The 15,754-nt window shown below is 47.5% G+C and overlaps 1 protein-coding gene across 2 annotated transcripts in view; it reads left to right on the forward strand.

Moving 5' to 3' along the window:
* Nucleotides 1–15,754, forward strand: part of TTLL10 (tubulin tyrosine ligase like 10) — a 97,874-nt gene that overhangs the window by 64,162 nt on the left and 17,958 nt on the right. For both annotated transcript variants that reach the window (XM_073316743.2, XM_073316742.2), the window contains exons 3-7: nucleotides 2,288–2,456; nucleotides 3,527–3,645; nucleotides 6,056–6,176; nucleotides 7,922–8,007; nucleotides 10,780–10,951. In XM_073316743.2, coding sequence (XP_073172844.1) covers nucleotides 2,288–2,456; nucleotides 3,527–3,645; nucleotides 6,056–6,176; nucleotides 7,922–8,007; nucleotides 10,780–10,951 — 667 coding nt within the window. The remainder of the gene's footprint in view (nucleotides 1–2,287; nucleotides 2,457–3,526; nucleotides 3,646–6,055; nucleotides 6,177–7,921; nucleotides 8,008–10,779; nucleotides 10,952–15,754) is intronic.

Genomic DNA, 15,754 nt, shown 5'->3' on the forward strand with positions numbered 1-15,754 from the left:
ATTAAGGAGATAGTAAACACAGGGACTTATTTTTCCAAATCCTTGGGTAGAAAACTCTGCTCTTCAAGAATTTTGTAACAATATCCAGTCACAAGAGTAAAAAACAACAAATCATTTATAGTTTCTACCCAAGTCATTTTTCAAAGTACTTTCGAGGGTCTATAGATTGTGGATCCAATTTTCAAACGTGGGCATCCCCTACTGAGCCACAAATTACCACTGGGTAATTTACCATATTACCATACAAAATGGGGCATTTACTTGCCTAATTGCTGATGTGAGCATCCAAATGAAGGCACCTGCATTTGAAAACTGGGCTCAGTCCTTCTTCAGCTACCTCATATTCCCGGGAAAGGGGGAGGTTTTAATGTCTAGATTTGTGACTTCATTTAGGTTCCCACCTTTAGACAATTTAGACTATTCATTCATAGTATGGCTGAAGATCTTCCAAGTGGCCCCAGTAGATTTATTTATGGTTTGATTCAGGTTGTGATTGTTTTAGTTTGATAATCCCTCAGAATCAGACCTTCAACTGGCCTAAATCATTGGAGTTACATTTATATCAATCTTTTCCCTGATCTACTGGGAAACAGAGGATATTATTCCACAGCTGCACTGTGGCTGTGCTCCTGGTCCCAACTGAAGTCAATATCAGAATTCCCATTGACAGGATCAGGTGCTATATGAATAATGCCAAGAGACTCCAAGTTCTCAGAGAATCAGACGTCTTTGCATTTATGAGGTTGCCTGGCAGCGGGGGTTCTGGAACAATGAGTGATCAGTTTTGGAAACTTTCATGGCATCAAGGTTCTGTATCTGGTCTGTACAGAGAAGTAACTGGCAAACAGCCTTAGGTATGGTAGCTGAAATGCCAGGGCATTATTTCCCAGCGTTTTCTAATTATTCAACAAAATGATCCACCCTAGGCTATCTATTGGTACTATAATAGCACCTAGAGGCCTCTGTTGACCTCAAGACCCCATTCCACTAAGTGCTGTACAGACACATAAGAGACAGTCCCTGTTACAAAGACCTTACAGTCTAGAATGACAATACACACAGTAGAGGGGCTAAAAATCGTTATCCCCATTGTACAGATGGAGAACTGATGCACAGAGAATAAGTGACGCGCCCAGGGTCACACAGAAAATCTGTGGCAGAGGCAGGAATGGAACCTTGCTCTCCTGAGTCCTAGTCTAGTGCCTCACCCACAAGACTGTCCTTCCCAAAAGGGCCAAAAGTTAGAATTATGTCTGCTGATTGCTGGCACTAGATACGAGCCTCGTCATTCTCTCCAGAAAATCACACTGCAGCTCTTGAAGACAGGGCAGATCTCATTAGCTTTGTTCTGAAAATCATTATTATCCCCTGCCAGTTCATCAGCATCTGAGCCTTAGCATCTGAGAATCAGTAACAGAACCATGGCAAGCCCTGACCTGATTAGTTACCAGTCTGAAGCTGGCTGAACGTTTCTCATTCCCACCCACACAACTCCTATAGTCGTGTCACCGCAATTAATTCGTGCCGTTCCATTTCGTGGCTGCCTATCACTGAGAACAGGACCTCAGAGCTGTCACTTTCTGCATGCACAGCGAAATTCTATAGGCTTCAAATAGACGTGTGATCATCTGCTTCGAAGTGTGGTTAGCCTAGCTAGTAGTCAATGTCGTAATGTAGCGGCTTATTCTTCACTCCCGACCTGTGCAACACTCCCGCCAACTCTGTGGTCCTGCATTTCTGATATGAATAATTTAGTGATAGGCATTTTTATGGCCCCATCTCTATAATACCTGGGAACCTTACAAGCATTAACAAATCTGTTCTTGCAACACCTGCTAAAATAGGGAGGTGCCATTCTCCATTTTATAGCGAGGGAAACTGAGGCAGAGCGATGAAGTCACTTGTCCAAGATCATACAGGGACTTGGTGGCAAATCTAGGAATTGAACTCAGATCTCCTGAGTCCCAGCTGAGTGCTTTAACTGTAAAACCTTGCATCTACTATAACCTCTGTGAATACTGAGTAAGAGTGTTACCATAGCCCAGTGCAGATTTAGGAGAAGTTTTTCCTGTAAATCTCTGCCCTGTTCCAGTTTTTTATTTTGTTCACACACACCTGCCATCGGTTTAATATCCGATCCCTCCTCTATCTAGGGACCATGCCCTGCACTGGCCATTGAATAAACTAGGGGACTTAATAGCATTGTGCTTTTCCATTGCTAGCTTCTGCTGAGATAGAGAAGACCTCACTAACCTGGCTCAAGTCTCCCTCTTTCTAATTCTTGCAGTTGCTTCCAGTGCATCTGAAGTGGAGCTGGTGGATGAAGCCAAGTCCAAAGGGAATAAAACAAATCACAAAACAGCCCCTGAAGTAGATCAGCCGGAAGACAAGAAGCCGGAGGACCCTCAGTCGCCGGGGCCATTCTTTTACATTGGTGGTGCTAATGGGGCTGGACTGTAAGTCATTCTACTCCCCAGAGACTTCTGTGTAATTAGATTCATAGATTTTAAGGCCAGCAGGGACTATTTTGATCTTGTAGTTTGACCTCCTGCAAAGCACAGGCCTTAGACCCTCCCCTCGTTAATCTCTACAGCATCAAGCCCATAACTTCCTTTTAGCTACAGCATGTCTTTTAGAAAGACATCCAATCTTGATTTTAATACTGCAAGTGATGGAGAATCCACCCTGGCGCTTGATAGTTTGTTCCAATGGTTAATTATCCTCACTGTTTATAATCTGAGCCTCTCTCTAGTCTGAATTTGTCTTGCTTCAACTTTCAGCCATTGGATTTTGTTATACCTTTTCCTGCCAGCTTCAAGTGCTGACTACTATCAAAAATCTATTCCCCTGCAGGTATTTGATCACAGCCTACAAATCACTTCTTAATCTTCTCTTTGATAAACTAAATAGATTGAACGTCTTAAGCCTCTCGCTAGAAGACAGTTACACCCTCCCACCTCAAGTCATTTTTGTAACTTTCCAATGTGCCAGCATCCTTTTTGAATTGCAATTTTGAACCTGACACAGAACAGGAGCAAACTTTGGGGCCCTGTCCGGCTCCTTGCTACAGCTCCCTGGGCTTTTCTAATTAACTCTTTCGGTGCCACCCCACTGGGTTTACAAACACATTTCGTTTTTCCAGTGGCTACGTAGCTGTTCTTTCTTCCCCCTCATTTCTGAAGTCTTAGGCAGAGATTTCTTGCCAAGTCACCCACTACACAGAGGAACCAGGGCTCCCACAAGTACCATTTCCCTCCTAATTGAAATAGCCCCATTTGACCAGATCAGCCTTTATTAATGAAGTCTGTACCATCATCATCATCACCTCTCAAAACCCCCAGTACAGTCCCACAAGGGTACACTCTAATTAACTAGAGAGGGGAGAAGCCCCCTCTCCCCCACCTCAGGGCTTGTAGGTGTTGTTGAGTCAGCCCTCTAGGGACAACCTCAGGGAATTGAAGGACTCCGAGCTAATTAACTCTTCATTAAAAGTGGTGGCTGCTTGGCTATTTTGTGCTCCGCGCAGGGTGAGCATCTACTGCAGGAGCAAAGGCTGGCAGCGTATCCATGACAACAAAAGGGAGGATTACAAACTGAAATGGTGCGAGACCAAGAGCCGAGAGACCTATTACAACTTCAAAGAAGGTAAGAGGTCAAAGCGGTGGCTGAGAGAGTTAGGGAGGAGGAGGAGGATTTGGGTTCCCTGGCAGGGCACCTCTGCAGGAGCAATGGACGCATGAAGCCTTGGTGGAGAAGATGCCGCTGTGACTACTCAAACCCCATGGTGATGGGGGCAGTATAAAGATATAGACCCAGAACACGAGCATCACTTTGGTACTGCCATGGGTGGATTGCACTCTTATCTGTCGAGCTGCATACTCAATCCAATATTATATCCACAGAGCACCCAATGACCAAACCAGGTGATGCCCCCAGCCTTCTAGGCAGAGACAGAAAAGACACTTTCCCGAGCAGTTCTTGTGCATTAGATCCAATAAACGGTGCATTTGTGCAGTGAAATGATTGCTCTGTGCATACTCCAAGCCCAGCTATTTCTGGCTGTACTGAGAAGAGTCCCAAACTAAGCCACTCCAGGATAATAGGCGCATTTTGCATCATACTGCTTCACCTTGTGTGTAGGGACCTCCAAGTGCTTTTCAAAAGGTGGCCGTTATTACTGCTGGTGTCGCGCTAGGGAAACTGAGGCATAGAGGAGCTAAGCTGGAACTTTCTAAAATGGTGTGTGCTTTGTCCTCTGTGAAACACATGGCTGAATTTGCTCTTCATTTCACTACTCCCTCTCTGATCTACTCTTCTCTCTTGCCCGCTGCGTACGCTTCTCTCATGCCTGATCTCCACTCCCCTTGGGCATGCTGCCCAGCTACCTAGTCCTCTTCCCACCACTGGCGGCTGGTAGATCCAGGCCTACTGGTAGCTCTAGTCCCTGAGAACCTTGGTTCCTCTTGTTTAGCAGTGGCCCCTCCTCATTCCCAGCTGCACTGATGAGTTTGAACCCATGTGCTAGCAGCTGGGAAATGAAGTCAGCCTGGACTCCGCAGCCCATCAAGTGCTCTGCAAATCACAGATTGATACCACTGGCCTAGGAGACTTGCTTAAGGTGGCACGGAGGGCAACTCAGAGCTGCTGCCTTCCAGTCTCTTGCTCTTACTAAGAGACAATGCTACACCTGAATTCTTTTCAAAGCTAGTGCCATAGGGGGTGGCCTGGCAGTGCAGCTCCACCTTGAGATCAGGGGAATGTTGTCTTCTAGCATAACTTGGTTTATGTCCCCTGAGGTCAAGGGAGCTGCTGTACTTTGTGCCAGCTGAGAAACTGACCCTCAGGAAGGATGGATGCTTTAGAAGGGGGAGTATTTCACACAGGCTCGCTATCCTTAAATGGGACGTGAACGAGCAGAAAGAAAAGAAGCCCCTTTACAAGGGTTTAGATACTAAGGAGCCCTGAAAACTCTAAACCTCCATATAAAAGATCAGGCTAAGCATTCTGTGGATCTCCCTGGCCTAGAGATAAATCTAATCAGCATAACCAGGCTTCTTGGGGCCCAGCCAAACTCCCCACAGGAAGAGCATGAAACCAAGAACTCACAAAGGCCTCCTTTAGCCTGGTGCCTGATCAGATTTCACCCCAAAGAGAGGGGCTTTGTACAGCCAAAATGTAAACTAGCAGCTGGAGGGCTTTTCCCATACCCTCCCTCCTAGGAGCCCTAGGGCCAAAAAGCACCCAGCCCCTCCCTCTTAAAGTCTGGGTGCTGGGGAATTAATGCACTACAGCTGGCCCAGCCTGCTATCCCAGCAATCCCTATACTCAGGGTATGCAGCTGTGCTCATTCCTACAGGCAGGGCCAGAGTGGGTTAACTCTTTCCCTGCCAATCCATGGGCAGGGTCTGGGCATGCCACTGCAGTTACAGTGGGGACATGCCAGCTCTTTGGCCAGATTATGCCATTAAAGCAGAGGATGTGGGAGGGGGTCAAACTGCAGGGGGAAGCCTTTGCAGGCTAGAATTCCTCCTGGCCCCTGGACAGCCGTTCCACCAGTCTTTGACAGGGGCAGAGTGCCTGTTCTGGGATGACACATCTCTGCTGGCAGATGCATGGATAAAAGAGCAGGAGACACTGTGCTACCTTCACCCTGGCCCTCCTCACTTGCACCCCAGTCCAGCACGCTGCCTGCATTATCTTGTCATCCTATGGATGTCCCCTGAAGGGTGGTACCGGGGAGGAAGGGAGGGGACAGGAAAGCTCCTTCCCCACCCACACAGGACCAGAGACAATCTGGCCCTGTGTATATAACAGTATCACCATTGCACTGTAAGTGGCAGGCCGGGTGGCTGCTACTGTGGCAAAGCAAACTCACAGAGGTGCTGTGAGGGAGAAGGAGTGTGTGTGGTCTGTCCCTTGTGGTTTCAGGGCAGATATCAGCTCCTCGGCAAGCCGTTTAGCAGATGGGGAATTTTACTCTGCAGGCAGGATTTACCTCCACGTCCCAGCCCGGGCTGTGTGGCCCATGAAGGATATGTTTTGTTTTCTAATGCAGGTGAACAGCTTCTCTACCAGATCCCCAACAATAAGGTCCTCACTACTAAGATTGGCCTTTTGGGCAACCTGAGGGAGTATGAGCGGGTGATGAACAAGATCAGCAAGAACTTGAATGCCAAGTAAGGACTGCACATCCTTTTGGGCATTACACAGCCAGAATATAGAAACCCGTGTCACTTGGGAGAGGTACCATATAAAGGAGAAGTTGGATAGATGATCACCTCATTGATGGGATGAGCAATCATCTGGTAGAGACGGGCTTGTGAGACCCATCATGGAAATCCTTGGTTTCTCCACCCTGTGATTAAAACTGATCTCTGATTAAGCTCTGATGCAACTCCACCCTCTGCTTTGATCTTAGAACTTTTCAGAATCATTAAGCTAGCCAACCAATTCTGTTTGTATAGCTCCACTAATGATGGACAAAGCAAAGATTGTTTTAAGAAGCCATCGTATGCCACCATATTTAACTTTGGCTTCACTAGATATCACACTAACTCATGCAGAGTCTCATATCAATTAACCCAACATGGTACAGCACAATCAGCTCTGGGGACACCAGGCTTTCTCTTCTTTTCTAAAGTCTTGTACGCTCTTCTTTCCTCTCCTCCATCCGCTCATCTTTTGGCCTCATGTTTTGATCCAAAGCCCACTGGGAGTTAATGGAAGTCTTTCCACTGATTTCAGTGGATTCTGGAGCATGCCCTTGGTGGCTGATCAGAGTGAAGTAGCTTTTCTCCAGTACTCAGCTGTAGTTAAGTTCAATGGTCCATGTTTTCTGCTTCAACCTTCTAAAGATCTTAGTCTTCACTTCAAATGATCTAAGCTGAGGTGGATGCTGAGTGCTACATTTTTAGTAGGCTTTAACTTGGTCCATAGTTTTTTGGGGTTCAGTTTTACTCCTCCAACTAACTGTGCCAGCATTTTTGTGTCTTCACTGGCATTAATATTGGGTTGTAGTCACCCACCTATTCTGTGGGTTTAATCTCTTTGGTTATTTTGAGTATGAAAGAAGAGGTATAAAAGCCATGGCGGTGGGGGGTGGGGGGTTGATTTTTTTTTTTTTTTTACTTCTTGAAGGAGTAAATTAGAGAAAAGAATCCATCTTTTATTTATGCCTGGGACTGTGGAAATGCCTGATCCCCAAAGGTACCAGTTGTAATGAATCCCCCCGTGAAAGACGAGGTGGGAACTCCTAAAGCTCTAGAGCATTTTGTAAATATCAGACACAGCACATGACCACCTCTGCTGCAGACTTATCTGTACCGCAAACGACCTCTGCCATGGTTATCTGAGGTCCTGTCTGTTAGTTTGCAGCAAACCTAGTGTGCAAAGGACATCATCAAGGCCAACAGAAATTCTGTCGAGATTAAGGAAATATTTGGCCATGTCTTAGCATATATTCTCCAGAATTCCCTCCTGGGACTTTTTCCATTATTCAGATTTGGAGAAGAAGCTCTAGTTTTGCCCAAATCCTTGTCTACCTCTGATAAACAGTCAATATTGATTTACAAGCTGCTGCATGTCCCAAAGTCCCGAAGAGCTTGATGCAATATTATAAGGGATGCGCTCAAGACCCAGAAGTCAGACCCAGATTTGAACTTTCCCAAAAGTTGGAGCCTGGGGTTGAGACTCAGGCTCGCCTCTAGAGGTGACCAAGAAAAAAATAATTATTGTGAGTAAAAGGCAGCCTTCCCCAATGGAAATAAAAGAGTGCAGGGGAAAAGACAAGGGGAAAAAAATCCATAACCCAAGTCTACAGTAAGATGTGCCCTGCTTCCCCCACCTCTTGTCTGATGAGAACTCAAAAAGGGCTGTATGGCTCAGGAAAGGTTTTTTTGGCTTATTGTCGGTTCTCCCACAGGGTACTGAAGATGGAAGACTTCTTCCCAGAATCCTTTCGGCTGGACATAAAAGATGAGAGAGAAGCTTTCTTTGAACTTTACAAAGGTGACTGGCCTTTGCATGTTAGCGGCCAATGATGAGGTCAAGTGTTCTGGGAGAAACATTGTTTTTTAAATGGCTTAGTGATCCCAAAGTAATTATGAAAAAGCAATGAGGGGCTTCCCTGCCCCCCTTTGCTCCCCAGTACCTGCCCACTCCTTCAAGTACCCCAGAAATCCCTGGTGTGTTAGCAAGGTGCCTATGGCTTCTCTGACCTGCCCAAGAATCAATCATGCTACAGCTCTCAGCAGCCCTTTCAGCCTCTCTTCTGGAATATCAGTAGGGCTAGAGAATGAACAGTAAATGTCCTGACTCCCCAGGAATATCAGCAACATGTGGGATATTCATCTAGACCCGAATACTGCTGACAGGTGGGCTACTCAGAGAACGTGACTCGCTCGTCCCCAGTTTCTCTGACACGAAGCCCAAATATGCCCCTTCAACATTCAGATGGTTTTGATTGGCCCAAAAGTTCCCCACCCCACTGTCTCTAGCCAGCTGTCAGCTGCCTTATAGGTATCTCCTTGCACAACATCCCCGCCTCCAAGCTGTCCAAACCCTGGAGACAGATTCTTGTCTTGGGCAGTGTCAGAAAGAGGCTCCCGCCAACTTTCTCCCTTCAGCGGTTCCCTTGGCCATCATCACTAGACATCATCACCAGCACTTTTGTTTGCCCGCTCACTTCTCCAACACACCCGCAAAAGCATCCTGGAGGCCAGCTGCAAATGCACTTGAAGGCCCCATCATTCAGGAGGCGGAAACAGAGTCCAGTCTCCAAAGCGAATGATGTATGGAGGAAACTGATACCGCTGAACAAAGCCTTCCCAGCTGTTGGCAGTGCCGTTTCCTCGACATTCTCAGCTGCTGCACGCGCAGCAGACACTACTGAATTTGGGACTTGAACTCAGACCCCTGCAGAGTAAGCGATTACCTGCCATCAGGCTGCCCCCATGTAACCTCAAAGGAGCTGATATATCCTGGCACTGAGCTGTTACAGTAAACCAGGATCCATATATTGACTAGTTATCATAGTAGAGCTGAGACCAACCGATAAAACCCAGCTCCAGATCTTAAATGACACCAGTGCTTGGGAGTGTTCAGATCTTGTGTTAACCCCAGGCCCTTCTTTATTTGTGAGATACGATATTTAAATATATATTCAAATGAGCATGTTTCAGCACCCATTAATTGAGCACGTTGGTGTCTTGGGATAACATGCTTTAGACCAGTGGTCCCCCGACTTGTTCCGCTGCTTGTGCAGGGAAAGCCCCTGGTGGGCCGGGCCGGTTTGTTTACCTGCCGCGTCTGCAGGTTCGGCCCATCGCGGCTCACAGTGGCCGCGGTTCGCTGCTCCAGGCCAATGGGAGCTGCTGGAAGTGGCGGCCAGTACATCCCTCAGTCCGTGCCACTTCCAGCAGCTCCCATTGGCCTGGAGCAGCGAACCACGGCCATTGGGAGCCGCCAGTACGTCCCTCGGCCCGCACCGCTTTCAGCAACTCCCATTGGCCTGGAGCAGCGAACCGCGGCCACTGGGAGCCGCCAGTACGTCCCTCGGTCCACGCCGCTTCCAGCAGCTCCCATTGGCCTGGAGCAGCGAACCACGGCCATTGGGAGCCGCCAGTACGTCTCTCGGCCCGCACCGCTTTCAGCAGCTCCCATTGGCCTGGAGCAGCGAACCGCGGCCACTGGGAGCCTCCAGTACGTCCCTCGGCCCGCACCGCTTCCAGCAGCTCCCATTGGCCTGGAGCAGCGAACCGCAGCCACTGGGAGCCGCCAGTACATCCCTCGGTCCACGCCGCTTCCAGCAGCTCCCATTGGCCTGGAGCAGCGAACCACGGCCATTGGGAGCCGCCAGTACGTCCCTCGGCCCGCACCGCTTTCAGCAACTCCCATTGGCCTGGAGCAGCGAACCGCGGCCACTGGGAGCCGCCAGTACGTCCCTCGGTCCACGCCGCTTCCAGCAGCTCCCATTGGCCTGGAGCAGCGAACCACGGCCATTGGGAGCCGCCAGTACGTCTCTCGGCCCGCACCGCTTCCAGCAGCTCCCATTGGCCTGGAGCAGCGAACCGCGGCCATTGGGAGCCGCCAGTACGTCCCTCGGCCCGCACCGCTTTCAGCAACTCCCATTGGCCTGGAGCAGCGAACCGCGGCCACTGGGAGCCGCCAGTACGTCCCTCGGTCCACGCCGCTTCCAGCAGCTCCCATTGGCCTGGAGCAGCGAACCACGGCCATTGGGAGCCGCCAGTACGTCCCTCGGCCCGCACCGCTTCCAGCAGCTCCCATTGGCCTGGAGCAGCGAACCACGGCCATTGGGAGCCGCCAGTACGTCTCTCGGCCCGCACCGCTTTCAGCAGCTCCCATTGGCCTGGAGCAGCGAACCACGGCCATTGGGAGCCGCCAGTACGTCTCTCGGCCCGCACCGCTTTCAGCAGCTCCCATTGGCCTGGAGCAGCGAACCGCGGCCACTGGGAGCCTCCAGTACGTCCCTCGGCCCGCACCGCTTCCAGCAGCTCCCATTGGCCTGGAGCAGCGAACCGCAGCCACTGGGAGCCGCCAGTATGTCCCTCGGTCCATGCCGCTTCCAGCAGCTCCCATTGGCCTGGAGCAGCGAACCGCGGCCACTGGGAGCTGCGATCGGCCGAACCTGTGGACGCGGCAGGTAAACAAACCAGCCTGGCCCGCAAGGGGCTTTCCCTGCACAAGCGGTGGAACAAGTCTGGGAACCACTGCTTTAGGGAATGTACAGTACCCATAACTATGCTGTAATCTTGTCTGCAGACACACAGATTTGGATCTGCAAACCCACCTGCTCCAACCAAGGACGAGGAATTTTCCTGCTTAAAAATCAAGCAGGTGTCCACGCGCTTCAGGCCAAGCTCCAGAGCATCAAAGAAGATCCTCTGTACAAGAAGGTGCCGTACAAAGCTCCCCAGGCAAGAATAGTGCAAAGGTAGAGAATGCAGCAGGTGGGCACTCCATTGCAACCATTTGCAATCCAGCTAGTGCTGGTGACAAAGGGGAAGAAGGGTGTTCCCGTGATGTTGAGGCAGAATTGCAAGCTGGAAGAGCTGGGTTCCCCTCCTGAATCTGCCACAGACATGCTCTGTGAACTCGAGTAAATTGCTTTGCTTCACTTCATTTCTCTTAGCCAAATCCAGAGCCCCTTGCTCATTTCCCACTCAGACCTTTATAAGGGAAACTCCCTCTGACTTCAGCTTGGAAACTGAAAAAGAACTGGGTCTGGCACTCTCCACCCCTGTGTCATCCAGTCCCCTGAAGGTCAGTGTTTCTGAAAGCAGCTACCTGAGCACTGAAATATTTGAGATCACTTCTATGGGTCTGATCCAGTGCTCCAAGAATTCAGTGGGAAGGTGCCAGCTGACCTCCATGGGCACTCAGTCAGACCTTATTGACCTTAATAACTTGAATCCCTTCACAGATGTTTGATGGCTCACACCATCTTTTCTCAGTGGCCTCAGATTCACTGTGTTTTGTGGGTAGAGGGCTATTTCTCAGCTGAGCCTGTTTCAACACTTTCATGTCTGACATTTGGAGATAGATCATCACCATCAAACAGGAGATTTGAGATGATCTTTGTCTGGCAATGTAAGAATGACTTCCAAAGGCCAAATGCTATGGATTCATACATGACAAAAAGCCTTGTAGAGAGCCATTTGAATTAGGTATTATCCCAGCTTGTGACACCATGCCAAGATTTCACACACCATACAGCTGCAGCATCTGTTCCACCCATTCTATGCCTTGCTTCCTATATATCTGTTGTAGTCTGCCTGGAAGCTGTGAGCTTCTTGACCTCAAACAGGAACTGCTATTGTAGATACTCATGGCCGATAGTCAAAGGAGACACATACTTTCTTTGTAAGAACTTCATAGCTAACTACATTTTTTTAAGCCAAAGCCCAGAGAGTCTCTGGCTACCAGATGTTACTGCTGTTTCCTTCTGATGTCTCTGCAAGTGTCATACTCCAGGGCAGTGCAATAACACCATATAGCTTTCTTTTGTAGAGCATCTCTCTTATCAGCTGCATCCCAGAATGCTTTGCAGAGTTGAATAACACAGCCGTGGCAGAAGGAGAGTGAAGTTAGACTAGCAGAAGCAAGGGAGAAAGTTTTCAGCTGAGATTTGAAAAGTGATGGAAAGCTGATGAGGTGGACAGGTGCAAGAAGGAACACAAATAAGGAGCTGTGGAGGAGCAAGCTCTTCCCCAGAACAGGTCTAGTCTCTGTGTACGGACATAAGGACCTAAATAAAGAGATCCCAGTCCACTAACTAACCACATACAAACAGCAACCACCATTCAGCAAGGTGTGAGTTAGATTTCCAGCGATCAGTACAGTGAAACCCATACAAGAGGCCCTTACTTGGGTAATCTCCCATTCTAAGGCAGTGCTCCAAACTGTCCCCAGAAATAAAGGGGGGGTGTTTCAAGAGCACTGAGCAGTGGCTTAGCACCTATGTTCCCACAGAAGTCAATGGGTGTCATTTTAATAGGAGCAGAAACAAATCCAACCCTGAGAGCCTGTGAAAATCCACACCCATAGTACACAACTCAGTCCCCTCTTTATTAGACACATCCTTATCCAACCAATATTTGTTGGTCTCTTGAGTGGTCACATAAGACAAGGTTCATTCCATTTTGCAGGTGGAGCTTGAGAATTATTGTTATTATTATTAATTATTTGCATTACCATAGCTCTTATAAGCCCTAGTCTTGGCCCTGGACTCCATTGTGCTAGGCACAGTACAAACACGGAACAAAATATGACTCCTGCCACAAAGAATCCAGACTGGGTATGTGCTCAGACGGATCCAGATAAGAGTTCTTCACTGCATAAACTTTCTACTGACTCGCCCTCTGTCCTTAGGCAACTCACTAAACTGCTCTCAGTTCCCCATCTTTGAAATAAGAATAGGAAATACTCAGGTCCCAAGTGAGAGCTGGGTTGATTAATTCATTGATTTTTCTAAAGTGCCTTGAACTTCGTGAATGAGATGCACTACAGACATGCAAAGTGTTGTCATTATTTATGTAATGAGCTGTAATTCACAGACACCCCTCCTGGCTTTCATGGGACAGCCTGGATTCTAAGTGGTTGTTTGGTTCAGTAATCTTGAAGCTAGGCTTCCAGTACACTTCAAGCAACCCAATGACCAATACTATATTATCATGATCAAGTGTGATCAAGGTGTGACTTGCCACATGGCATGCCAACATTATAGTGCGATATACTAAGGGCATGACAAATTTATCATAGTGTGACATTAGCATGATCCATCATGGTGCTGTTTACATCACCCCACCATGCCAGTGGGTCACAACGCAGACATTCTGATATGACAACTTAGCAATTTTATCCCAGAAGGTCAAGAACACAAAACTCCAAACTTCCCAGTCAACTCAAGCAATTAGTCCATTTTATCCTTGTCAGACTATTACGATAAATCTCTCTTCACAAGGAAGGTGTTAGCCGGTCTAGTTGGGAAGGACAGGAGAGTCTTGTAAGAGGGCAAGTCTGAACTGCCAGCCGTTCTGTGGTAGGACAGGTCTGGGTATGCAGTAGCTTGCACATAGAAGCAGAGGAATTGATAGCCTGGATCAAACCCAAGGTCCATTTGTCCGGTATTCTGTTTCCAACAGTGACCAATACCACATGATTCAGAGGACGCTGTAAGAACCTTGCAGTAGCACATGTGGGGTAATCTGCCCCCCACATTAGGTCTCATTCTCATATAGTCTGACCGCCTGGACAGCTCAGATCCCAGAAGCTCACCCACCCTTTCCTGTAACAGACCTATGACTTCTGGCTCAGTTACTGAAGTCCTCAAATCTTGATTTATAGACTTCAAGTTACAGAGAACCCATTATTTTACTCTAGTTCAAACCAGTGCATGATTGGTGCCCCCACATGGTGCAGAGAAAAGTCCTCTGCCAACCTGACCTGAGGGCAAATTCTTTCCTGACCCCAAAACCTGATCTCCAATAGCGAGAGACTGGGTTAAGGATGAGGTTTATCATCCTGTCCAAAAATGTTGTTAGTCTTAACTGTTAGAACTCTGGGTATTCTTGTTATCCACATAAATGTCCACTCCCCTTTGGTGAGAAGGGACGGCATACTGCTCCTAAATGATATCACTCTGTGATGGGTTCTTTGTATTCAAATGCAAACTCTGTATACTCTCCAGTAAATATTAGTCACTCTTTAATTCCCTCCCACTCTACAAATGTGGCATACGCTTTTATTCCTTTAATGTTCAAATGCTCAGCTTCTCTTCCTGCCATTTCACTTTGCGTCCTAACAGTGCCCTCTCCTGTCAGTGTCCACAAAGAAATGTTGGGTTAGACCATAAGATGAATGAATGGGTTTGTTTTGTGGTGTGTAATGAGACTATAGCATTTTTAAACCAACTAGAAAACTCCGCATGACCTGGAGAACTGTGCTGCCAATGGGGAGGGGCAGGGCAAGCTAATTTATCTGAATGTGTCAAGAAATTTAATCTTTCTCTTTCTACCTTCTGCAATATGACAGGTTGCAGATTAGCAGCTGTGTTAGTGTGTATCCGCAAAAAGAAAAGGAGGACTTGTGGCACCTTAGAGACTAACCAATTTATTTGAGCATAAGCTTTCGTGAGCTACAGCTCACTTCATTGAATGCATTCAGTGGAAAATACAGTTTCCACTGAATGCATCTGATGAAGTGAGCTGTAGCTCAAGAAAGCTCATGCTCAAATAAATTTGTTAGTCTCTAAGGTGCCACAAATACTCACTCCTTTTCTTTTTACCTTCTGCAATGTGTCCCTTGTTTTCAGGCAGAAAAGAAACTCTCCAGTACTACATGCTGCCCGAAATTCTCCTTCTGAGAACAGCAGAAGTGGGGGATGGAAGGGGGAGGCCTAGCCCTTTATTCTGGCTATATTAATTCCATTGAGCAGCTGATTCAGTGGTCTGTCCTGAATATAATTCATAGATTTTGTGGCCAGAAGGGACAGTTGTCTAGTCTGCCCTCCTATATAGCACAAGCCATAGAACTGTCCCAAAATAATTCCTAGAACAGATATTATAGAAGAAACATCCCATCTTGATTTAAAATCTTCCAGTGATTCTGAATCCATCACAACCCTTGATAAATTGTCCCAACAATTATTCTCACTGTTAAAAATGTATGCCTTATTTCCAGTCTCAATTTGACTAGCTTCAACTTTCAGCCATTGGATCGTGTCATGCCTTTCTCTGTTAGACAGAAGAGCTCATTATTAAATATTTGTTCCCCATGTAGATATTTATAGACTGTAATCAAGTCACCCCTCTTCTCTGTTAAGCTAAATAGACCGAGCTTTTTGAATCTATCACTATAAGGCATGTTTTCTAATCCTTTAATCATTCTCGGGGCTCTTCTCTGAACCCTTTCCAGTGGGAGATAGACATGTAAATACTTTATTGAATCTGGGCCTTAGTTTTTAATGGGTCAGCATCTCTCAAGATTTGTCCCAGGGTAACTATAATGTTAGCACTGCTGTGTGCCTTAGTTGTTTGGGTAACTCATTGAGAGCCAGAGTTTATAGCAACATGGTCACTTCCATGGTAGGACTGAACTGTGATGTCGCTATCAACGAATGTTAAAGTCACTGCTAAAAGCAATCAGAGCTGGGGGACATGAATAGGATGAGAGTTGAAGTGTTGTCTGTTATAGAAAATGACTTTCTATAGTTGCCCCCTTAACTTTTTTAACCAAC

Source organism: Lepidochelys kempii, chromosome 18 (assembly GCF_965140285.1).
Source record: "Lepidochelys kempii isolate rLepKem1 chromosome 18, rLepKem1.hap1, whole genome shotgun sequence".
Classification (NCBI taxonomy): Eukaryota; Metazoa; Chordata; order Testudines; family Cheloniidae; genus Lepidochelys; species Lepidochelys kempii.